This window comes from Hylobates moloch, unplaced genomic scaffold, assembly GCF_009828535.3.
Source record: "Hylobates moloch isolate HMO894 unplaced genomic scaffold, HMol_V3 SCAFFOLD_2, whole genome shotgun sequence".
In the NCBI taxonomy this organism is placed as follows: Eukaryota; Metazoa; Chordata; class Mammalia; order Primates; family Hylobatidae; genus Hylobates; species Hylobates moloch.
The window spans coordinates 177,333,809-177,359,666 of NW_026652277.1; the positions used below are offsets into that span (position 1 = coordinate 177,333,809).

Below are 25,858 nucleotides of genomic sequence, written 5' to 3' on the forward strand. Positions count from 1 at the left end.
GAAGTGATTTCGTCACGCTGTCTGTCAAATCTCACTGAAGTGATTTCATCATGCTGTCCGTCAAATCTCACTGAAGTGATTTCATCATGCTGTCTGTCAAATCTCACTGAAGTGATTTCGTCATGCTGTCTGTCAAATCTCACTGAAGTGATTTCGTCATGCTGTCTGTCAAATCTCACTGAAGTCCCCAAAAGCCTTTTGAGATAGGCATTCTTAACTTCTCCTTTTGCAGAGAAAACCTGCATCTGTGGAGTTCAATCGGTTGCCTGTAGGTTTCCTGTCTAGAAAATGTTGAAGTTGGGATCAGAACTCAGGACAGCCCGTGTCTGTAGGCCGTGCTGATGATGCTGAGAAGCAGCATGCATGAAATAAAAACAGACAAGGCTATTCATTGGAGAAAATTGGAGGCTGTGCTCACTTGTGCACAAATACCAGTCATCAGGAGAAGTATTCTGTTGTATGAGCAGCGATTTGTGAGGGCCTGGGCTCGTACATTTTAGAGATGACTGGGCTAAAGCTCCGTTGAGAGCAGTGTCCTAATGCAGCTTCATGGCCAGCTGCGCTGTGTTTTTGCATCTTTTGTAATGTGTTTATTTTGTCAGTGACATTCCTCTCATAGTGTTTCTAGATGAATGTTTGTTTTAACAAAAAACTTTGGGATGTGTGGCCATGTACCAGAATTTTTTCTTATTTTGCATAGTGTTACTGTATTTGTATTTTACTTTAATTGTTTATTTTCATTTCTTTCCTTTTCTGAAGTCAACAGCTCTTTATACCACCTTTGATGAAGTAAGTAAGAAAACTTGTAAGGTAACTTGAAACAAACAGAACACTGTCTTCTTTTAAAATACAAATTAAAACACAAAATTAAAGATCAGCCATAAATCATATACTTATAGGAAAATGTCCATAGTAATATAAGCCAAAAAAAAGCCTATAATTGATATTTCCGGTTAATTTTGGGGTCCAATATTACCAATCTAGCCCCCAAAGCTATACAAAGCTCAAAGTTGGAAAATACCAAGGGATCTAACATGATTAGCTGTAATTATTTAGAGGCTTGCATTTTAGATTTAAAGGTACAAGAAATATTCCCCAACTACTGTTGTACAAGAAATATTCCCCAGCTACTGTTATGAGTTTGTAGTATATATTGATTGATTTAATCTGCATATTGGGGGTGTGAATAGTAAAAAAATCACAGTTGAAAATGCCTTTTATCACCCATAGAGCGTAGAGGCATTTATGTGTGTAACCCCGGATAGCATTCATGTGCACCCAAAGTGTGACAGCCTATGGGAAACCAAGGGAAAGGTCACCTGAAGAGGTCTGGACATTCGGTTTTGCCTTTAAGACAACTATTAGATTCCTAAGTGAGTGTGTGGTGGGTGAGTTAAAAATGTGCCTGTTTACTTGCAGAGCTTCTTCCATTAGGTGAATAATCTGCTGTTATTTTAATGTATAAGACCTTTGGTAATGTGAGGAATTGATTAGATAGTGCAGTCCAGTCTCTAGAGGATCAGATCTGTGGGATTGGTTGGGGTGGTTGGGCAAAGTCCATGGTGAGTTAAGAAGTGACTTTGCAAGTGACTCTAATGTGTACACAAACAACACACATGCACACACCACACATAGATACACACACGAACACATACCTCCATGCTGCATATACACACACAGGCATACACACACTGTAATGTGTACACAAACACACATGCATACACCACACATACACACACACACACGTGAACACATACCTCCATGCCACATATACGAACAGGCATACACATACTCTAATGTGTACACAACACACATGCACACACCACACACGAACACATACATCCATGCCACATATACACACACAGGCATACACACCCCCACAACACATATGCAGGCACATATACTACACACACACACATACACACAGGCACAGTTGCATATAAACACACAAATGTACACACCCCCACACCACATATGCACATACACATATACACACCACACATATTCACAGTCACATACACGAACACACATGTGTATACAATTAATAATATATTCTTAAAGTCATTCTGTTGGTTAAGGAAATATTTCCTGAACACCTGTTTGCTGAATTTTAAAGACTGTCCATTTAATTGGCTTAGACCTGAGATAACAAGTTAGGCTAAAATTACTATATCCATCAACTCTGAAAGTTCTGTATGTTGATGTACGGGGACCAGTTAATCAATGTATTTATTTTTGATGTTTTAGATATTGGCAAAGCACTTGAATGATGGTAAAATCAATCAGCTCCCTCTTTTCCTTGGAGAGCCTGCTATGGTGAGTATTAGGTATTTTCCAGGCTAATATTCTTGTATTTATGGATATCATCAGCACTTCTCTAAAATTAAATTAATTTTGGCTTGTGGTTTGCTCAAGAAAAATACTTCTGAAACATTGCTGTGCTGTCTCAGCTTCAGCCACCAATCAGCTGATGTTTGCCAAGCTGTCACTCCTTAAATGTCCTTTTTAAAGGCCCGATGATTTAGCTGCCCTGTCCCTAGGCAAAATTTGAATTTGTTTTTTACATGTATTTGTGCTGTAGAATGGATATATATTTGTGCCTTGTTAAATGCAACAGTTAGGCTGGGGGCGGTGGCTCACGCCTGTAATCCAACACTTTGGGAGGCCAAGGCGGGCAGATCACAAGGTCAAGAGTTCGAGACCAGTCTGGCCAGTATGTTGAAACCCCGTCTCTACTAAAAATGCAAAAATTAGCTGGGTGCAGTGGCGGGCACCTGTAGTCCCAGCTACTCAGGAGGCTGAGGTGAGGAGAATGGCTTGAACCCAGGAGGCAGAGGTTGCAGTGAGCTGAGATCGTGCCACTGCACTCCAGCCTGAGCAACAGAGCGAGCCTCCATCTGAAAATAAAAGCAACAGTCAAATGTGAGTAATAAGACTGAGTATTGGCTGAAAAGAGACTCATTAATTGTTTAAGGCCATCTATCCATTTTTTTATATTTTATGAAGATATTTCAGTGACTAATTTGGACTACAATAGATATTTGACATTTATTCCTTCTAACAGTCAGGCGACCTAGAATCATGCTCGTGTTCTGTGACTTTAGACTCTGTGCTCTGTGGACATCCATTTTTGCCATCAAAAAATAAGACGATTGAACTAGTTTAATGTTCTTTCCACCTTGAGTCTCTGTGACGCTTCTGACTGTTGGCGATTTGCCAAGGGCAGCAGTTTTCTGACCTCTTTTCCCTATAACCTGTGGGAGAGGCCTTGGATTTGTGTCATAAGAAGCAACAGGCTTTGGAAGGTGAAAAAGCAGATGAGAAAGTGCAGGGGCTGTGCTCACACAAGAAAGAGCTGTGATTTCTTTTATTGCCTTGGAAAAGGTCATTTGCAAATGTTCACATTCAGTTCCCTTCCTTGGAGGAAGGTGAAACCAAGAAAGACTGGAATTTGATGAGACTCCAGTACCACCTGGGCAGCTCTGCCTTCCCCACAGCCTCTCTGGCTTCCTGGTCTGTCCTGTGGGTGTAGGAGAAGAGCTCTCCCCAGCAGAGTCCCATCCAGGGCTTCAGAGGACTTGATGGATGCACTCTTTCCTTCTATTCAGCAACACCAGGCGCGTCTCTCTGCTGCGGATACTAACAAAATATTTTCTCTGTTTAATTTCTGAAAGGAATTTCTCTGGGATTTCCTGAACCATCAGGAGGGTCCCCGCATAAGAGATCATTTAAGCCACGGGGAGATCAACTTACATGAATTTTCAAAAGAAACAACTAATCAGTTGCTTGCATTTTCTGTTGTACTGTTACTCAGATTCGTTGATGAAGGTCTGCTATCAGTTTTTAAGGTAATTTATAGGGAAGAAAATCATTAATTAGATTAACTCATTCAGCTATGAAAGAATATAGTTTATTTTTCAAATGTAATTAACTATTAATCATCTTTTAATATATCTGAGTTACAGTATCCTCCATCAGAAACAAAAGTGATTGGATTACATGTATGTTTATATTCGCTATCACAGATCAATCAATATTAATCTCAGCTAAAATAATTTAACTCGTTTCTTAAAAACACATTTGCTTTTGTATGTAACAGCAGCTAAGTATTGAAAACGAAAGAACAAATTATAAAACAGGATTAACCAAATATTAGGGAATTTTTACAGATGTTTGCTAAATCAACGGGGTAGGATATTTGCATCATCAATAAACTAAGTCTTTTATTATTTCAAAGTAAATAATTTATGATAGAACATTTGTTATTGATATTTTAATCTTTTTTTCAGATTATGCCTGTGACAGGTATTTTAAAAATTGTTTAAATGTTCAAACAAAAATTACTAGAAATAGAAAAATTAATGTGAAAAGTAACAGCCCTCAGGAATTCCATCTCTCAGAAATAACTAGTGTTAATAATTCAGTGTTGTTGCTACCACATTTTTGCTATGAGTATAACAAAGTGAGTTCATAGGAAGGTACGCTATGTTTTGTAGCTAGCATTTTTCATTAACTGTGTGTTTGGCATTTTTGTTCTGCCTTATTCTTTTTGTCAGCTGTTTGATATTCCGTTTTATCAATATGTTATTATTTACCTAAGCAGTCTGTCACTGATGAATGAGTTGTCATGTTCCCTGATGTAGGAAATTCCTAATTATTATGCTGAAATGAACATCTTTGTTCATTTGGGCACTTATGTAAATACTCTTAAAAAGTAAAGTTCTAAGACAAAATATATCAATAAGGTTTTTAAAAATTTTTTTATTATTATTATTATTTTTATGAGACAGGGTCTCGCTCTGTCACCCAGGCTGGAGTGCAGTGGTGCAGTCATGGCTCATGGCCGCCTCAACCGCCTGGGCTCAAGCCATCCTTTTACCTCAGCCTCTCGAGTAGCTGGGAACACAGGCACGAGCCACCATATCCAGCCAAGATTATGTTTTTATTTTCATTTCTTTTTTTATGTTTACTAGATGTTTATAATTCCTTTATTAATTGCCTATTAATGTATTTTCTCCATTTATTTCAGTTTTATTTTTCCCATTGGATCATTAGGCTTATTTGTGTACATATTGCTTTGTTACTCATAGGTTTTGATTTTTTTTTCTCTTTGGCTTCACATTTGGAGCCATTCTGAAAAGAATCTTTGCTTTTCAAAATTAAAAATATATGTATACATTTTCTCTGATACTTCTATTTTTTCTTTTTTTTTTTTTTGAGACGGAGTCTTGCTTTGTCGCCCAGGCTGGAGTGCAGTGGCGTGATCTCAGCTCACTGCAACCTCTGCCTCCCGGGTTCACGCAGTTCTCTGCCACAGCATCCCGAGTAGCTGGGATTACAGGCGCCCGCCACCATGCCCGGCTAATTTTTTTGTATTTTTAGTAGAGACGGGATTTCATCATGTTGGCCAGACTGTTCTTGAACTCCTGACCTTGTGATCCACCCGCCTCGGCCTCCCAAAGTGCTGGGATTACAGGCATGAGCCGCTGTGCCCTGCCTATTCTTTCTTTATTTTCCATTTACGTCTTTTGATCCAATTGGAATTTATTTCATCTTGGGAGTGAGGTACAGAATCTAGCTTTACTTTTAAAAAAATTAATAGTTATTATTCCGTATAAACTTGAACAAGCATACAACCCAAAAAACAAATAAGAATGAGCACCTCATGGATTGAGTTAGGGATAATTGACATTTTTCACAATATTGAAGCTTATTCAGGGACACAGTGTCTCCCCATCTTCATTCCTCGAGTCCTCCCGTGTACGCGGCACCTCCAGCCTTCTAGGTGGCTGCTCAGGCTGGAAGCCTTAGATTCCTCTCTTCTCTTCATACTCAGTCCTTGGAACAGGTCTTAGAAATATGTTCCACAGTCCAGGCGCGGTGGCTCACGCTTGTAATCCCAGCACTTTGGGAGGCCGAGGCGGGCGGATCACCTGAGGTCAGAAGTTCGAGACCAGCCTGGTCAACATGGTGAAACCCCGTCTCTACTAAAAATACAAAAATTAGCCGGGCATGGTGGCGGGTGCCTGTAGTCCTGAGAATAGCTTGAACACAGAAGGCACATGTTGCAGTGAGCCGAGATTGTGCCTCTGCACTCCAGCCTGAATGACAGAGCAAAACTCCATCTCAGAAAAATAAAAAAAGAGAAAAAACAAAAAAAGAAATATGTTTTACATCTGCTACTCCCTGTCCCTCCTGTGCCACCACCTGGCCATGCCGCCTTGGCCCCTCCCGGGAGTGTTGCTGGCACTGACTGGTCTGCCCACCGACATCTGCGAGCCCTTCACCTTGTCGTAACACAGCAGCCAGACTGATCCTTTTACCAACGTGACATCCCTCTCCTCGGAAGCCCTCGGGTGGGTTCACATCTTGGAACAGAAGCCAGGCGCTCTTCAGTGGCATACATATGCTGCGTGTGTGTCTGCCCTGCGGGGACATCACCCATGCAGGCACATCACCCATGCAGGCACGTGCATGTGCCTCCCGTGTTCTGCCCAGCACACTCCCTGGTGCACTCCAGGCTCTCACACACCTGAGTGACGGGAAGGCCAGCACATTTCTTCTGTAGTTAACATCTAGCTATTTGAGTTGTTTGTTTTGTGCTTTTAAGAATTGTAGGTAGTGGGCCGGGCACAGTGGCTCACGCCTGTAATCCAAGCACTTTGGGAGGCTGAGGCAGATGGGTCACCTGAGGTCAGGAGTTCGAGACCAGCATGGCCAAACATGGTGAAACCCCGTCTCTACTAAAAACACAAAAAAATTAGCCAGGCGTGGTGGTGGGTGCCTGTAATCCCAGCTACTCAGGAGGCTGAGGCAGGAGAATCGCTTGAACCTGGGAGGCAGAGGTTGCAGTGAGCCGAGATCGCGCCAGTGCACTCCAGCCTGGGCAAAAACAGTGAGACTCGGTCTCAAAAAAAAAAAAAAAGAATTGTAGGTAGTTGGTAGTTACAGATTTTTAAATTTGTCAGCTATCAATTCACTGACTTTGTTTCTCATAGGTTTTAGTCGGCTGACTTGGATTTTTAAGTTATGTGGTTATATTAGCTGCAAATAATGTAATTTTTATGCTTTTTAAAATATGTATATGCTTAGCAATTAAATGTTTATGCGATCCTTTTTTTAGTTGTATTCATTTTTAGTGTTTAACTATTTCCTAGTTACATTTCCAATTGTTTGGAATCTTTTTCTTCTTATTCATCTCCAGTTTTGTGCACAGAGGGTGGGTGTGGCATTTGTAATCTATTATTGTTAATGGCCTCCATTTAGAATCATTGTATTGGCTGTCATTTGCCTGCCATGTCAAACCTATTTTAATGAAGCATTTGCTTTTCTAGCTGCATAGAATTATTTGAAGAAAGATAATGAGAAATGGGGACTCTAAGTGGCCTACAGTTCAAAAGAAGAAAGCTAAAAGCCCACCCAAATATGATAGTAACCACTATTTTCTCTACACTAGGAAAAAGCAGCAGTAGAATTGTTGATTAGTCTTGCAGAAGGCTATAGTTCTCGCTGTCATCCGGTTTTTCAGCTTAAAAAACAGGTATGCCGAATGCAGGGTGCTGGGAGGGGTGTGTATGTCTCTGAAACCACCTGTCTTTTGCAGAGATGCTGGAAGGGTGCAGTTTGCATGCTGAGTCAGACTTTGAGTTGGGCAGATCCAGCTTTCTAACCAGTGTGGGGCCTGCTGTGGCGCTGGCCTGGTCGCTCAGTCTTCTGAGCCTCAAGTTCCGTGTCAAGCAGTTGAAAGTAATGCAGTGCTGACGGCACTGAGGTTTTTAGTGTTAAAGGGATGAGCACTGGGAGGTGTTTTTGCTGAGTCCCCTGGCAGGCTGTTATTGCTGTCAGCAGTAACACAGAGCTAGGAGCAGTTTTTATTTGTCAGTGGTGAGTAACATCAGTTTTTCTTCTACACGGACTAGCTTTTGTTAACTTACTGAGACAAACAATTTTTTAAGCATTTCTGCCAGGAGGCTCCAATTTGGAAATCAGCTAAGGTGCTTTATTCTACATACGGGAGGATACAAGGGTAGTGCAAGGGGATGAAAGAGACAGTCCCCAAGAATATAAGCATCATGACAGTTGCGCAGGTGAAAATTCATAAATGAGATTACCTCTAAAAGGAAGCTGTAAAATCAACACACAGCAGGTCAGGAGAGATTTGCAAAGGCATTTTAAAGAAACGGTGCCTTGAGGCTGGATGCAGTGGCTCACGCCTGTAATCCCAGCACTTTGGGAGGCCGAGGCGGGCAGATCACAAGGTCAGGAGATCGAGACCATCCTGGCTAACACAGTGAAACCCCGTCTCTACTAAAAATACAAAAATTAGTTGGGCGTGGTGGCGGGCGCCTGTAGTCCCAGCTACTCGGGAGGCTGAGGCAGGAGAATGGTGTGAACCCTGGAGGTGGAGCTTGCAGTGAGCCGAGATTGTGCCACTGCACTCCATCCAGCCTGGGCGACAGAGCCAGACTCCATCTCAAAAAAAAAAAAAAAAAAGAAGAAGAAGAAGAAGAAAAAAAAAAAAAAAAAAAAAGAAGAAGAAGAAGAAGAAGAAATGGTGCCTTGAGAAGTCTGAGGCCTCCTTGAGAATGCCTTAAGGAAAATACTGTCAGAAGGGGGTTGTCAGCAGTGAAGTTGGGAAAACAGCCGCCTGGAGGTATGGCTTGGAGGCAGAGCATCAGGCTGTGCTGGTCGGATGCCATTTCCTGTTGGCGCTGTGGACCAGCTTTACCAGTGGGGATGCCATGCTTTCCAAGAGCAAGCCCTAACGAAGGTGGAGGTGGGCAGGTAGGGAGGAGGGGAGATTTAGGAAGGAAGAGGAGCTTCAAGAAGGCAGCCTTTGTCTTCCAACCAGAGCTGCTGAGGCTCCAGGCCATCCTCTCCTGTGCCCCACAGTGGCTATTTTGGGTACTTACCACTTCCTGTCCCCCTCCTGGCATCTCACAGGTATTCAGGCAGCTTTGCATCCTGGGCTTTGGTTATTCCTGCTGTTGAGACCACCCACGCTCAGTGGTGTCAGCAGCCACTATTTTACTTGCTCATACGCTAGTGGGTTAGAAATGGGGAGCATCAGCCGAGATTGCACCACTGCACTCCAGCCTGGGTGACAGCGAGACTCCATCTCAAATTTAAAAAAAAATTGTGACCTTTTGCAGCACATAACTGATTTGACTGTGCTTTGTGGAGTACACCAAGCAGGTTGTCAAACTGGTGGTCCCTTTACTGAAATTTCGTTTCCACGATGGTGTTGGTGGGGCAGCAGCAGAATCCGTGCCTTTTCTCCCGGAGTGTGCGAGAGTCCGTGGTCCTGAGTATCTCACACAGATGTGGCAATTTATGTGATGTTCTAATTAAGACTATTGGTACAGAAACAGATTCAGACGTCCTCTCAGAAATAATGCATTGTTTAGCAAAGTGTATTGATGTAATGGGAGATGGATGCCTTAATAATGAACACTTTGAAGAACACCTTTGCCACATGTCCTCAGGACCTTCTGAGGGCTGTGTCATGGGGTGTGGTCACTCATTTGACTCACAATAAATTTCTTCAAATAAAAAAAAAAAAAAAGAAATAAGGAGCATCTGCCGAGGGATCTGTCTTGTGGCCTGGCCTGGGTGTTGACGGCTGTGGTCCCCCAGGGCTTCGTGGGTGTCCCATCTGAGAAGGCTGGAAGTTGGCCAGAGGCTTCATGGGGGTCCTGCAGGGACAGTCCCAAGGTGACAGCTGCTGCACTCCGAGTGTGGCCTGAATTGGAGAGGCACCTGCACCTCTGACATTTGGATGCTGCTCAGCATCTTCACACCTGCTGTGTTCTGTTGGTTCCAGGCCAGTCACCAGAGCTCGTGCAGATTTGGTGGGGGCCTCCCTCTCAATGGCAGGTGTCAAAAGAACTCGTGGACATGGTCATAGCCACCCCAGACGTTCACTCCCTACCAGTCCGCTGGTAGTTTCCGCAGCCTTCCCCCATCTGAATGTACTGAAGAACTGACGCCCACCATCTGGTTTTAAAATGTTTAGAATTTTTAATAATTTTATAGACACATATTTTCTAGAGAGTGATGTAACATCCATAAAAACATTTTCCAGGAAGTTACCGTGAAATCTACAAAAGCAATAAAACATTTCCTCCCAGGTGCTGAGCTGTGAGGAGAGCATCAGGGTTTGGGCTCTGCTGCCTTTCCCCGAAGAACTCACTTGGGAAGCAGTCAGGTGCGTGGCATCCTGGGGCCTGGCTGACCTCAAGCTTGTCTGGTACTATTAGTTTCGGCAGCATTTCTTCTTTAAGGAGGCTGTTGGAAGATAAAAGGGGAAGGAGGAATTTCTGGGCCTTGGTGGCTGATGCAGGCTGTGGGGAGCTGGAAGTGTTGCTGAATGCGATCTTCCAACTGGCATGGGGCCCTGGTGGAGACTGAACATGGAACGAGAGGCGGGTTTTATGGGTAGACAATGGCGTCCATGAGAAATACCCTGAGTAGATAGGAAGAAAGGTGGGTCTGAAGCTCAGGAGAGAAGTAGGGATGGAGACATAAATTCTGGAATTGTAGACAACGGCAGACATACTTGTTCAGCAGGAAGAATACGCAGGTGGTTCATCGTCTTGTCATTGTTGGACTTTGCTTTTGGCATACAGCATCGTTTGTTTCTCCACTGTCGTGATGGTGGCTTTTTCCATTTTATATTTGGGGAAAGTGAGATTCACAGTTAGGTTGCTGCTCAGTGAACCATTAAACATTATTGTGCATAGGCACTAATATGAGCATTTTAATTGTCACGTATCTTTAAATATTTTCTATTTTTCAGATTAGAAGATAATTCTGAAACAAATGCCTGCCACTCTTTAATTACAAAAATGACAGATGAGCTGTATCACCATATGCCTGAGAATCATTGTGTGTTAAAGGACTTGGATCGTCTTCCTACTGAGATGTAAGTTCCGGGACATCCTGACAACTGTTGAAACATTGATTCAGCAGATTAGCATAGCAAACTTAGCATTTTCTATGTTTTAGATTTTATAAACTTGGTAATAGTCTTAGAATCCCACTGTTACTGCTTCAAGAGGAATTATGAGATAAGTTTTGACAATCTCTGTGCAAGCTTGGCACATCTGACGAGGCTGTGAATGCCACATTCTGTTTGCCACAATTCAGTGTATTTAGTTAACACTTGCCGCGTGTCACAGTTGTCCCTGCAGACCAACCAGCGATACGCTGCTAGCCCTGGCTCCCAGAAAGCCGCAGCCTTGCAGGTGCAGAAGGAGAGTAAGGCTCAGGTGAGGATCACGATGCCTGCTCCAAGTCTGGCTTTGTTTGCAGGTGGCCCCAGCTGCTCCGTGAGCTCTGCAGCACACCTGTTCCCAACCTGTTCTGCCCCAGGATTGTGCTGGAAGTGCTGGTTGTGCTCCGAAGCATCAGCAAACAGTGCCACCGTGTGTCCAGCCAGGTCACCGTTGCCTCAGAGCTGAGACACAGGCAGTGGGTGGAAAGGACGCTGCGGTCTCGCCAGCGGCAGAACTACCTGCGTATGTGGAGTAGGTGCGCGCTCACTTTCCTGTTTTGGAGGGGCACTGTGGGGCAGGAAGTTGTCACAGATGCAGTTCTAGTCCTCACCTTCAGACACACACAGCAGCCCCTCACTGAACCCATTGACAGGTGTTGATATACTTGGAGTCCACAACTGAGCATGAACCCAAAGTATCTGAGACAGGCCTCAATCCGTTTAGAAAGTATCTGAGACACGTCTCAATCCGTTTAGAAAGTATCTGAGACACGTCTCAATCCGTTTAGAAAGTATCTGAGACACGCCTCAATCCGTTTAGAAAGTTTACTTTCCCAGGGTTAAGGACGTGCTGTGACAGCCTCAGGAGGCCCTGACGGCACGTACCCCAGGTACTTGGGGCGAAGTTTGCTTTTACACATTTTAAGGAGACATAAGACATCAGTCAGTAGGTGTAAGGTGTACATTGGTTCCATCTGGAAAGGCGGGAAAACACAAAGGTGGGGGCCTTCCAGGTTATAGGTAGACAAGAGACAAAGGATTGCATTGTTTTGAGTCTTTGATGAGGCTTTCAGTGAATACACAATTGACTTGTGAGTGGGGGTAGAGGAATAGTCACTTACACCTTAGTGTGGCTCAGTGAAGCTGCATTTTACATAGGGCAGAGGAAGCAATCATATAGGCATTTGTCTCAGGTGAGCTGAGGGATGACTTCCTGTCCCACACCTGGGAAGATCAGCTAGCAACTACCTTACCAGGGTGAAATTCAGCAGAACTCTTTCAGGATAAAGATCTTGAGGCCCATGAGGAACTTCCCTGTGGACAAATTACGAGGGAGGTCTGTATATAGCTTTTTTCTCTTTGTAGCCGCCTTATTTAGGAATAAAATGGGAGACAGGTTTTCCTGAGGCAGTTCCCAGCTTGACTTTTCCCTTTGGCTTAGTGAGTTTGGGGTCCTGAGATTTATTTTCCTTTCATGATCGAAACAAAAGTTAAGTTCCCACAGCATGTTTCTGGTCATAAAAATATTACCAAGCTTCTAAATGAAGACCCAAAACACTGACAGTGTTAAACATTGAGGTACATATGAGCTCTAGGGACATTTAAGAAAGATGAATTAAACACAAGTGAGATAACTAGTCAGTGTTTGGTGAGGCAGTGAGTGACGGCAGTCCAGCAGTCCAGGTGGCGGTTAAATGAGGCAGTACTGTTTGCAGGGTGAGACCTCCCCAGGCCCGCCCCCCTTCCCCCCACCCACAGCTCCAGCACCAACAGGAACAAATGTGTGGGTCACTGAGCACTTTTGTATCTGTCACTGTTGAGCACTTGTATGATTATGGTAGACTTTACAAGTTCTTATAATCTGTATTCATTCATTCATTCGTTTTCCAACCTGCTTATTCCAGTTCAGGGTCAGGGTTGTGGGTGGCTGGAGCCTGTCTTGGCCACTCTGGGTATAAGGCAGGACCCACCCTGGATAGGACGAGTTTCTGTCACAGGGCGAGTCACACGCCCACACTCACTCTGGGACCATGGAGATGCGCCAGTTCACCTAATGTGCACAGCTCTGGCATGTGGAGGAGACTGGGGGACGGGAGAAAGCCCATGCCGAATGTGCTTCTTCACATAGACAGTGGCCCTCGTGGGGCATCCATTTCTTTTCTCACTGATGTTGTGACGAAACAATGTTGAATGAAATGATGTTATTTGAGGACTTCCTATGCTGATTTTCATAGAAAGTTACAGTACATACTATTTTAAATATTGTTTGTAATTTGGGCATATGGAAATATGGGTTCTATCTATCTAAATGAATATTTGGATTTAAAATATAACAGCAGATTAACGTGATTAACAGCAGATTATATTTGGATTTAAAATATAACAGCAGATTAACTTGATTAACAGCAGATTAACAGCATTATGGTTTCTTCACTTATAGAGTATATTTTAGAATGTGCTACATCCTTAAGAAATGGCCATTTTGGATACATTTCTAGAATTCTTGGGTTGAGTGGTATCTGTGTTTTTAAAGCTTTACATAGATATCGCTGGATTCCCCTCCAGAAAGGTGCTACTCAATTTACACTCTTACCAGCAATTTATAAGACAAGGTCATTCTCTTATTACCACTCTCCAAAACCACAATGTTTTTACATGTCTGAGCTAGTTTCATGGGAAAAATAAGATCTTACTTTAATTGGGATTTCTTTAATCTGGTGGCATTGAGCCTGCTTTCATATCGAGGCCATTTGTTTTTCTCTGGTGAGAGTTCCTCCCTAGATGTCAGAGGGCAGGGAGTGGGGGGCTGCTGGGCGCAGACTGGACCTGCCTGGTGCCCTGTGAGCTTGCAGAGCCCCTGGCAGCCCCGACATAGGCCGGGTGCCTCAGATTGTGACTGAAAGCAAGGAATGCGGATGTGCAGGATGGGCCGGGAGCAAAGGCTACACTGGGCACTCCTGCCGGCTACGGGCCTCGGGGCTGGAAGCGGGCATTGGGCTCTAAGGATTAGGAAAATTATTTTTTGAGAAGTTGGGACTTAAGGATGTTGATTAGGTAAATCATCTTTTTCTTCATGAAGGTGGAAAATACCAACATTCCTCACATTTTAATTTACTTTTATCTGTTTTTAGTATCAGACTACTGTCCCCTGTGCTCAGCCTGATACTGTTACTCATGGCGCTGGAGTTGGTCAACATTCATGCTGTTTGTGGGAAGAATGTGCATGAGTATCAGCAGTACCTAAAGTAAGTATGTCACAGTATGTCTGCAGTCACATTGCCTCGTGGGGCAGATTGAGGGTGAGCCTGTAGGAGTGAGATTGGGGCAGTATGAGTGCCACTATCTCCGTGGTGGCCTCACCGCCATCTCAGGCAAGGCTCTGACATCTGGCCTGCAAGAAGAACTCCCACATCCAAATGTCTCAAAACCACGTTTTTTTTGTTTTGTTTTGTTTCAGAGACAGAGTCTTGTTCTGTTGCCCATGCTGGGGTGCAGTGGCATAATCACGGCTCACTGCAGCATCGACCTCCCAGGCTCAGGTGATCCCGCCACCTCAGCCTCCTGAGTAGCTGGGACCACAGCCATGCCATCATACCTGGCTAATTTTTAAATGTTTTTGTAGAGATGAGGTCTCACTATGTTGCCCTTCAGTGATCATCCTACCTTGGCCTCCCAAAGTGCTGGGATTACAGGTGTGAAAGCCACTGTGCCCGGCCAAAAACCCAATTTGTGTATGTAATGAATAGTTTCCAATTCGGGAAGTCCACTTTTTAGGACCATCCCGATCTAGGAGTCTGAAGTAGTGTGACACTTGTGTGACCCACTTTACATCCAGAGATTCCAAACCAAGGAGGCTTCTGGGCAGAGGTCAAACAAGCTGTCATCTGGGCCTGAGTGCAGCTCCAGCTCTAGTCTCCCTCGGCTGCTAGGAAGATCTGGATATCTTATTGGTTTTAAGCCAATGCTTTGCAGGTGCCAGGCACCTCAGTACACGTTTAAATGAACGTGGAAATACAACTGGGGTGTCTTATGGAAAGAAGCATAGACTCCTGCTGAGAGTGAGAGGAGCAAACATGCAGACTGTTAGCAGCTGAGGACTCCAGCTCAGTGTGCCCCATGCTTGGCACTGCTGGCATTGTGGGCTGGTGCAGGACTGTCCTGCTCATTGTAGGATGCTCAGTAGCAGCCCTGCCTCTATCCACAAAATACCAGTGGCATCCCTGCACTCTGTATGACAATCAAAAGTGCCCTAGACATAGCCAGATATCCCCTGGGGGACAAAATCACCCCAGTAGAGAACCCTCCTCTAGACAAAGTGTCTGTGGCTTTTCATTATATTATCCTTTTAGCTTCTCTTTAAGTTTGAATATTTTCAAGATAAAATGCTGGTGAAAACTACCTGGCAAATGTGGAAAAAGTAAAGATGACATTTATTGTCATCAGTCAGAGTGACCCCGCTGTTAACATTTTGAGAAATATCTTAAGTAAAATCTCTTTAACAATAACAGCTGTCTCAGTGGCACACATCTCCTCTGAGCCGGCCCCTCCATCACAGGGGATGGAAGCTGCATGTGTGAGGAGGGGGAGGGCACGCTGCCCACGAGGCTCCTGACAGGGGCTAAAAGGACTGGCCTGCTTGTCATTGCAGCCGAACCTTGAACAATGCAGGTTTGCACTGCACCGGTCCACTTGTCCAGGGAGCTTTTTCAGTAAATACAGTTGGTCCTCTGTATCAGCAGGCTCTGCGTCTCATGCAAACACAGATTGAAATTACAGTGCTCTTGGTTGCAGACATCAGTGTGGGGAAAAAAAAAACAAAATACAAAAATCTCATTGTGAAACCCGCATGTTCAGGGGGCCAATTTTTCGTGCTGGACTTGAGTATGCTTAGATTTTGGTATCCACTGAATGACTGTGTATTGTGTGTTTATTTTGTGTTTTGTGTTTATTATGTTATGTGTCAGTTTGGTGCAGATGACCCGTAAGTTCCTTCCTGGAATGACGGCTGTCATGTCCGGGCTGGAGAAGAATGTTTGAAAAGGTGCTTGCGTTGGAGCCTGTCCAAGTGTCCAGTAGCATTTACATTTCAGCATTTTTCTATTTCCTCTAATTTGTATTCCCTTATTTTTGTTTTATATGGATTTATTTTTCTTGAATCCTCAGACATAAATTAAGTACAGTTTACTTTAGGAATAATTCCAAGAACGAAGAGAAGACATTTAATTCGTTGTTTCATTTTATAGTGGAATGGATAAAGAAATTAATTTTTTTTTACAGGTTTGTAAAGTCGATCTTGCAGTACACGGAGAACCTAGTGGCTTACACCAGTTACGACAAGAACAAGTGGAATGAAACTATCAATCTTACACATACAGCTTTGTTGAAAATTTGGACTTTTAGTGAGAAGAAACAAATGTTAATACATTTAGCCAAGAAACCCACAAGTAAAGTACTCTTATGAAAACTTGTAAGTCAGGATGCTTTTAATTTTAACAGATTTTAACAGCGTGTCAACTAAAAACCCCAAGGCAGGGTGGAGTTGAGGGTCTGCTTGACCAGGGTCCGGGTTCTGTTTCTCTGCAGTGTTCTGATTTACCCTTTCCAAGTGGTCGGTGTGAGTCTCAGTCTGGCTTCCTTTGTGGTGACCAAATGGCTGCTGTAGGTTTTGGTTCCATCTCCCCATAACGCACTGTCCAGAGGAAGAAGGGAGAGCTGCTTTCACCCACTTGTCACTCGAAATGTGTGGCTCCATTGTTACTGGCCACATGCCTACCCTTGAGAACGATTGCTGTGGCCAGGACCCTCCCCTGCGTTCACCGGCCTCGGGAGATGTTGACTCCTGGACCAGCAATCAGGACAAGGAGGGTGGGCCCTGGGGCTGAGGAGAGGACTGATACAATTTAAGCTTCCCTGGTCAGTGCTGGAGACCAGCTCCTGAAAGGGGAGGTGGGCAGGCACGGGTGCTGGGCAGCAGCCTCCTGGTCAGCGTTTGGCAAAAAAAGAAGAGCCCTTCCCTGTTTTTAGATGTGGGGGTTTCAGTGCAGGGTCTGGGAGAGCTGGGGGAAAGGAGATTAGGGAAGCTGCCATTCACAGGCCCTGCTTGAAGAACCAAGTGTGTGACTCGAGGGTTCCTGCAGCCGCTGCAGCCCTCGAGGGTGCCTGGGAGCCCTCAGTGTCGGAGTTGGCAGCTGCAAAGCTGGGGCTCTCCAGAAGCCTCTGGGCAGCCGCCCTGACCTCACGTCTGCTTGGGCATGGGCCACCCCACCCCACCCTCTGAATCGCTGCTTCTCTTTTTCCACCTTCCAAACCTTGACAGGGTGCAGCTGGCAGTCATCTAAGGACTGGCATTCTGTGGCTGCTTCTGCTCAGGAGACCTGGGGGCCGCGGGTGGCAGCAGAGCTGAGCACATGCTGTTTGTGCTCTGCCAGCTCAGCTCCGGCCCCTTTTAAACAACACCTCTGGGTAAGCGTGATGCTTCTGGCTAATGTGATGCAACTTTCTCTTGTACAATTGAAGATGGTTCCTCCTCTTCCCAAAAGTGGAGACACAAAGCACAAATCCCATGTGTCAGTATTCCCACTATGGGACTTCTTTTATAGCGCTGTCACACCTCTCTCTGATACACTTGCATTTAGATGGTGACTGTAGGGTTGACCATCCTGCTAGTGGTGGTGCTGGGATGGGAAGAGGGAAAGAAAGAACTGACTCATAGAGTGAGCTCATAGATACTGGTGTATCTACCATTGCAATGAGGAGACCACACAGAGCTGCTGCATGCACTGTTTTTGCAACCTGATGATCTGGCAGAAGTTTGTGTTTGAAAATTCCCTTTTTGCCACTGTTCCATGTTCCTTTCCTTTGCCTGTCTGGGTTGTGGTTTTTCACCTGGTGAGTTAACCCAGACCTCATTCCTGAAAGGTCTTTTCCATTACAAATCTTTCTCGTTTTGGGTAACTGTAGGTTTCCACTGACTTATCACTGGACTTGGGAATACTAAGAGGTTCCCTAGAGAATCCCCTAAATTCCAGACCCTCCTCCCGGCCCCCCATTCTGTGTTAGGAGCTGTGTTTCGCCAAGACAATCGAGAACAGTCACCTGGCCATAGCAGTAAACTCTTCTGGCTCATTGGCACAAGGCATCCAGTGCGGCTGGGTGGCAGCCTCCACCTGCAGGGCAGTGGGCACCTCGTGTCCCTCTGTGGAAGCATCCAAGGAATGAAGACACCCAAACCAGCAGAGTCCAGAATTGTGAGCAGAGAATCCAAAACCTTGGTAGTGGTGCAGGGGCGTGATGAGAGGAGCCATTCCCACTCCACATGCACCTCCACACGTGTTTTCCAGCCATGAGAGAACCTACACCATCTGCTGACCGATGGCTCAGAGTGCAGGGCACGTCTTGGGCAACCCAGCAGCCCCCAAGGGGCGCCTTGTCACAGCCAGCACTGCCCAGTGCTTGGGAGGCTCCCCGAGGTAATGGGGTGTGTGCCGGGATCACGATTGCCACGGGCCTCACTGCTGAGCTCTGCTTGAAACGGGTCTCCTGGAAGCAGAACTGTAAGCAACCCATGCAGCAGATGAGGCTTCTGTGAGCCAGGTGCAGTGGCCAAGAGGCGTCTGTCCCTCTGAACACATGGCCTGATGTGCTTGGGGGCCAGCTCTTCTTTCCAGGTGAGTTTTTCGTGCTAGGAATTGTGTTGGTCTCTCCCATTAGCAGATGTATACATTTAGCAGTGGACCTTAGCCAGACTAGCCTTGGAGTGAGGATGCCACATGGTTGGAGCCATTGACAACGTCCTTCACTGCCTCTGTGGCCACTTTGTTGATGAGAACATTGAGCAAGCAAGGCTGGGTGGCTGGAGAGAAAGGCTAACATGCATGAGGCAGCCATCGTGCCACCTGCCTACTGAGAGCATAGGCCCCCTCCCCCGCTGTTATTTAGGGCCACTCAAATGGGTTAGAACGTTGCCAATTTTCACCTTCAAGTGGTGTCAGCTGTCAGCATCTTTTGCAGAAATCAAGTCTAACTTTTAATTCGGGTGAGTGATCCTAGGAATGTCCCCGTGAAGCCAGTAGGTACGTGGTGAGGGGTGCTGTCCATGCAGCAATGTGGGCTCGAAGAGCTTCAGAACCACTTGCTTGTGTATCTTGTGCTCCAGAACATGCCAAAGCCTAATCTGTGTGTGTGCGTGCATGTGCCTGCATGCTCGTGTGTGTGTGTGTACACCTATATACCTATTAAATATATACATCTTGCCTGAATGTAATGATGACATGCTCCCGCAGTTGCCTCACCTGGTGAAGTGACAGGTCAGAAAATGCAGTCTTTGGTGGTCCGCTTAAGTTCCAGCTAGCTGTCACTAGCTGTGCCATGGTGAAGTGTGTGTGCCATGGTGAAGTGTAGATGTTCAGTATCCATCAGGGCCTAGAGGACAAGCTGAGAGCTGGTTCTCAGATTAATAATTATCTGCAGAAGAGAGTGTGGTTTTGTCCCAGAACCGTAGGGGTCTGTGCTCTGGGCCTGTCTGTGGCTCTTCCATGCATCATGGGATCTAATTGCCACCGTGGCCCGACAGACCAGCTTTTACATCAACCTGCTCTGGAGGCTTTGCTCTTTCTAGGCCTCGTACGGAACTGGCAGTTTGTAAGTTAATTGGAAAGTGAGCAGAGTAGCGTGTGTGAGTCTGGTGGATGTAGGTTGCAGAGCTCCAGAGAGACTGAGTGCCTGCCCCTCTCTAGTGCCAGTGGATGTGGGCACAGCAACCTGTCCTCCCCCTCGCAGAGTGCATCCACACCTTCCTAGATCACGGGCCCCAGAAACTTCAGAGCAGCCGCCCCGTGCATTCTTACGAGAGTTATGTCCCACCCCAGGTGGTCATAATGTCACCAAAACAGTGGGGTGTCTTGTTTCCTGTCCACATCATTAAAGTGATGGGCCATGGTGGCGTCCTGTGAAATGGCAAGACGGCCGGCAGCCCTGAGCTCTAGGTTGCGTGGAGGAGCTGGAGAGGTAGCACAGCCCTGATGCACGCCCACCAAGGCTGCTGCTGTCCCAGCCAGATGAGAACAAGATAGCTTCTGGATGTGAGATTGCAGGAGACAAAACCTCAACCCATATCCGTAGGTATAGAGAAAAATCATCTACCAGATCAGTGGCTGCAGACCAGAGATCCGGGACTATATTGATTTGTTCCAGTAAAGAGACCACATCTGAAGTAGCAGATGCTCAGGCTCCTGGGCCGGGGCCTTGTGTCCCAGGGAGGCTCTGCTGTCTTGAGCGGCGGCTCTGTTCCCTGCAGGTGCGTGGGCAGCCAAGCTGCTAGGCTGCCTCACCTTCCCTTGGTATTCTTTCCCCTGTTGCCCATCCTGCTTCTGATGATCACTTCCTTGGTCAGCTGCAGTATATGTCCATTCCAGTTACAGTCACATCGTATATGGCTACAATTTGTTGTTTTTCCTTAAACGGTGTTACATATCTCTGCTCACAATTGAATTAACTTAGAGTTTAACCCTTAAGAGGCAAATGTCTTCTGTTCTCACCTTCCCGAGGGATTCTGCCACATTGACCATCTTGCTAGCAGGGGTCACAGGTGTAACAAGAATGGATTTCTGCTGGCTGATGGTCCACTGTGTAGCGTGGCTCAGGGGACCCAAGAATTCGATGGCAAAGCTGCTTCAAATTCTCCTGCACGCTTGTTCTTTTCTTTTTGCCCTTTTTCTTCTTTCTTCCCCTTCCTTCCTCTCCTTCTTCCTCTCCTTCTTCTCCTTTCTCTCCTTCTTCCTCTCCTTCCTCTCTCTTTCTCTTTCTTTCCCTTTCTGTTTTCCTTTCTCTTCCCCTCCCCTCCCCTCCCCTTAATCACCTAGGCTGAGGTGTAGTGACACCATCATATCTCACTCCAGTCTCCAACTCCTGTGCTCCCATGCTTTTTCTTTTCTTCCTTTCTTTCTCTGTTTTTGTTTTTGTTTGTTTGTTTGTTTTTTGAGACGGAGTTTTGCTCTTGTTGCCCAGGCTAGAGTGCAGTGATGTGATCTCGGCTCGCTGCAACCTCTGCCTCTCAGGTTCAAGCGATTCTCCTGCCTCAGCCTCCCGAGTAGCTGGGATTACAGGCGTGTGCCGCCATGCCCGGCTAATTTTGTATTTTTAGTAGAGATGGGGTTTCACCATGTTGGTCAGGCTGGTCTTGATCTTCTACCTCAGGTGATGCACCCACCTTGGCCTCCCAAAGTGCTGGGATTACATGCATGAGCCACTGTGCCTGGCCTTTATTTTCTGTCTCTGCTGGCTGGCTGAATACCTTGAGCAGACCAGAATTACTGGAGGCAAGGGAAAAATGGAAGATTAGCTAAATTTGTTTTCCATCAAAAGCAATGATGAAAATCATTATTTTCAAAGAGCAACAGCAAATATTGGTCCAAATTCACAAGTGTTCATCTGACAGGCCATATTGGAGAGTAAAGGTAGTTGTGCGTGGGCCTTCTGAGTGCACGGATGTGGAATTTAGCTATAGGATGAATGTTCTCCTGCTTCTGTAAGTTGTTTTGATGAGACGTGAAGACATGTTCTGAACAATATTAGAAAAATGCATCACCTTGGTACATCTGGCACCTGCCCTGCCCCCGACCTTTTCCTGAGTGAACAGGAGCCACGTCCCTTTTTAAATTAAATGATGGAACAGCCTGGCCTGTTCCATGTCCTTGCTGCTGTCTCCCGTGCTCACTCCTCAGGGGCTCCAAGCATGTGGCTGAGAATCCATTTGGGATATCCTTTCCCCATCCCTGCCTGTCTCTATCATTAAATAAAGTGAAGATAGTCTGATGTGACTGGCTTTCCAATTCTTACTTGGATTCACTGTAATGTGGACTAAACAAATGGCTTAAAATTCACTGTTTGCAGAGACCTTATCCTCTGCTCCACTCAGTAGAGACATGACCTGCCTCTCGAAGCTCTGCTCATTCCACCGCCTTCCTGACAGGCATGTGCACAGCTTCAGGAAGCTCTCTGAGGTCAGAAACCCTGTTGTTTTACCTGTTTGCACCCCCCTCTTTGTGTGTCCTGAATATTTTTACTACCTTAAATGTGTGCTCTTTCCCCCACAACATTTGTTTTAAATAATTTAAAAGCTACAGAAATGTTTCTAGAATAGTCCAGTGGATTCCCACATGACAAACTATCGTTGGCATTTTGCCACACTTATTTTCCCTTTTTAAGTATACATATATCATTCTTTTGACTGAACCATTTTGAAAGTTAGTCATTGTGATGTTTTGCCCCCAAATACTTGAGCATGCATCTATTGAGAACAAAATCATTCCCCTTCAGTTATCACATTGAGGAAATTTAACAACACAGCACCATTATCTAATACATGGTCCATATAAAATTCTTCCCAGTGTGTATAATAATGTCGTTTATACCTTATGTTGTTTGTTTTTATCCAAGCATCACAACTGCTTTTAGTTACTATGTCTTTTATTTTTAAAATCTTGAATAGCTCCTTTTTTTGTTTTTTTCTTTCTATGTCAGAGACATTTTTGAAGTATTTATGTCACCTTTACAGAATGTTCATCAATTGGCTTTTGTTAGATTGTCTCCTCAAATTTGACAGTTTTAAAGAAACACTGCATCTGTGATATTGTCTGAAGCAGCGCATCACTTCAAGACACATGATTGACACAATAATGCTGTGTGCCACTCGGTGCATCACAGCAGGACACATGAAGCACATATGTGCTGCTGTGCACTCCTCAGTGAATATTGCAGGGTGTGTGGGCGGGGCCAGGTGTTGTCAAGGTCCCAGCAGGTCGCTCTGCCCTCTAGACACAATGGCTGGATGGGCGGTGGACACCTGCTCTGCAGAGCCTGGGCAGCAGCTGAAGATGATGCGGGGAGGGGCTGCTCAGCTGGGGCTGGAAGATGAGGAGGACAGGCTGGGCTGGCTGCCTTGTGGAGATAGCAGGACTTGTTGAGAGACAGTCAGGCCAGGGATGCAAACCAAAACGTGAGGAGAAACTGCAGCCCCGTGCATGGCCTCAACTCCCTTTCTGAGGCCCGGTTGATGTGAGTGCTTTCAACAAGCCCTCCAGGGAATCTCTGCTGCTTGCAACCAAAAAGTAGTGACCACTGGAAGAGCCAGCCCCTGCGAGAGGACAGAGGCATGGCGGCCATCAGGAGGCAGGCAAACCCCAGAGAAGGAGGCCACGGACTTGGCAGTGGACGACCGGTGTGCGATCTCAGTGCCACAGGTTACTGGTTTTGTGGCAAGATGTGTACCTGCTGACAGCATGGCTTCCTCGTCTGCAGAGTGTGACAGTGACATTCCCTGCCTCATTAGACAGACGTTAGGATACAGTGAGGCGCGGTGCTCAGCCCCATTCTGGACACGTAGCATCGATAAACACCAGCTCTTACCGGATCGTTCCCTTATGCCGGGAGGAAAGAAACGATTTGGATTTCCTCTGTCTAGAAGTCCAGCTATCTGCATGTGTGTTCAGAGGACGTTCTCGTATCTCAGGAGTGAAACCAAAGCATCCTGCACATCTTTCCCCCACCCCCACTCATAGCCTCAGATTCTCTGCACAGCTTTAGGTAAAGGAGCTGATGGGGAATCGGATGCCTGACCCCGAGTCCTCACTCTGGGGCCCGAGCTTAGGATAACTTCAGGTTCAGCTGAGGCCTCTGAACTGTGACTCCGCCCCGTGGCCACATGCGCGTCTGAACTCCTACCTGCCCTTTGCCCTTCTCGAGGCCGATGCTTGCCTGGAGGAGGGCTGGCAGCAGAAACGCAGCTGACCGGGTTGCGTTTTCGTACTGCTGACTAAAGGGGATACCGGTGGAGACCATTTCTGGTTTTATTTTTCAATGATTTGGCGGAGAAGCTCCTCCTGGGAATGGGCTTTGGATTTCTTGGAGCTGCGCGGCGGGTCCCCACAGTGTGGCTTTCGGCCCGCGCGGTGCTGGCGCTTGCACTTCCTCTGGCGCGGCACGGGGTGGCGCTCCCGGGTAAGGCAGCGGCCAGGGGGAGCCGCGAGCGACGCGCTGCCTCTCCCGCTGAAGCGGTTTCCAAGGCCACCGTGAGGGGGACCATCCATCCAGGTAAAACGCGCTCTTTCCTTGTTCCTTTGCGAATCGATGGGGACCAGGCTTCCCCAGGTGGGGAAGTGAGGAACAGGGACCGCGGGGCTCGCCTGACCAGTGGGGTCTCCATGCTTGTCCGCGTTGACAAAAGACAAGAACAGACATGGCCTGAAATCTTCCCGCCTCCGTGAGGGAAGCCTGCGTCTGGGAATGCGCTGCAGGGAAGTGATCCCCGAGTGAGGAAGGAGGTGCCGGGGCATCATTAATCAGACCTCGGGAGGCAATGCCGGGAAGGTTCTTTGTTTAAAGAAACGCTCATGTTTAAAGAGCACTTGGTGCGGACTTGCTGTGGCCATCGCCCTCAACAGCTCATCTTTAGGAGGTGCAGGCTGAATTCCCGCCTCGGTGTCATCCGTGTCTGCCTGCCGCGCAGAGGAGACAGCGAGAGGCCTTCCCACGCCACCGCTTTTACGGGAAGCTTTTCACATTGGCTAGAGGGGTGTGGTTTGGTTTATAGCCACACCAAGTAATTTTAATAAAACTCAATAACTATATTGCCTTGCAGGCTCCGAGTGTTACAGGCAGACCCGAGTCCGAGTCTTCCTACGGTTCATTGTCCCCCTCTGGATTTCCCAGGGACTCCAGATACGATGGCATCAATGTCAGTTAACTTGGCACTGCTTAAAATAGGTCTATGATCAAATCTTAAGTTTTTCCAAATAAGACTCTGGATGAATGCAGGAAGGTCATTTGATTACTTTAAAATAAGAGTATTTTATGTTAAGTTTGAAAAAGCCAGTCATAAAACCAAGCTCTGTACCAACGAATCTAGTTTGTGAAGCCAGCAGCACAGGCTTATTATTATAAATATCAAATACCACCATTATGAGTAAGCTCATTTATTTTCAAAGCACTTCGCGATCATTAATTGTCCACGTCTGTGAATACCCCCTGAGAGACAGTATTATTAACTGCATTTGAAAGGAAGAAAACTAAGGCACAGAAAACCCGTAATTCATTGCCCTGAGGGGAAAAGGAGACACCAGGAACACTGGCTGTCCTTTCGCTGCATCTTCTGTTTGGTAGAGATCCGGGGACATCCAGAACATCCACCCTCTCTCTCCCACTCACGGCCATGCCACCATCTAGTGCCACGCTGACATTTCCTCTCAATCTCAGGATAATCACATTGATGTAACACTTGGCAGGCTTGTTATCTCAGTGTCTATTATCTCAAAATCCTCATAGGAACCTTAGAAAGAGGCAATATTAGCCCCATTTCATAGGAAAATGAAGGATCAGTGAGAAAGTGACAGGTTTGTCACTGGTGGTGGAGGGCAGGGCCATTGTGGCAAGTCAGGCCTCGGCTGCAGGTCTGAGTTTATGCCATTGCCCCCGTCTGTGAGGTCTAGGAGGCTGTTGTCTCAGCAGAAGGCATGGCCCATCAGGGACCATGGGTGGTGGACACAGTTGAGTCATCTGACTGCCTTCCCACCCACCTGTGTGTTCTTTGTTTTATTTAAGTCCTGTGAGGGTAGTTTAGGACCTTGTCGCTTCTCACAGCATAGCACAGAAAATTGGGCAAGTCCAGACCGTGACTAAATCCACTTTAAAAAACCCACCCCCCTGAGACTGGCGGATTCTCTCCCTTCCCACTTGAGACATGATGTTGCCTTAAATGGTCCAGCAGTCGCGGAGCCTCAGGGGGCCTCTCTGCCTTAGTTGGTGCATTCCAGTGCTGCTTGGTCTATATTTCCAGATCTTGCTTTTATCCTTTTATTTTCTAGAGTA

At 46.1% G+C, this 25,858-nt stretch overlaps 2 protein-coding genes across 10 annotated transcripts in view; one reads left to right on the forward strand and one right to left on the reverse strand.

Annotated features, from left to right (window-relative positions):
- The window catches only part of ERMARD (ER membrane associated RNA degradation), a 31,017-nt gene extending 14,557 nt beyond the window's left edge, over window positions 1-16,460 (forward strand). For 4 of the 9 annotated variants that reach the window (XM_032162568.2, XM_058435696.1, XM_032162565.2 and 1 more), the window contains exons 10-18: window positions 760-789; window positions 2,248-2,316; window positions 3,675-3,848; window positions 7,457-7,540; window positions 10,131-10,207; window positions 10,799-10,924; window positions 11,314-11,532; window positions 14,128-14,241; window positions 16,274-16,460. In XM_032162568.2, the coding sequence (XP_032018459.1) occupies window positions 760-789; window positions 2,248-2,316; window positions 3,675-3,848; window positions 7,457-7,540; window positions 10,131-10,207; window positions 10,799-10,924; window positions 11,314-11,532; window positions 14,128-14,241; window positions 16,274-16,457 (1,077 nt within the window). In that variant the 3' untranslated portion in view covers window positions 16,458-16,460. Of the gene's footprint in view, window positions 1-759; window positions 790-2,247; window positions 2,317-3,674; window positions 3,849-7,456; window positions 7,541-10,130; window positions 10,208-10,798; window positions 10,927-11,313; window positions 11,533-14,127; window positions 14,242-16,273 lie in introns of those variants that run through there. The other 5 variants (XM_032162571.2, XM_032162569.2, XR_004249606.2 and 2 more) reach the window with 4 other exon arrangements.
- A 7,252-nt stretch (window positions 16,461-23,712) lies between these two features.
- Window positions 23,713-24,330, reverse strand: LOC116474121 (putative uncharacterized protein encoded by LINC00242). The gene is given in 3 exon segments (XM_032162596.2): window positions 23,713-23,831; window positions 23,834-23,918; window positions 23,920-24,330. Coding segments are annotated over 3 exon segments (615 nt in total).
- Between the last annotated feature and the right edge of the window lie 1,528 nt (window positions 24,331-25,858).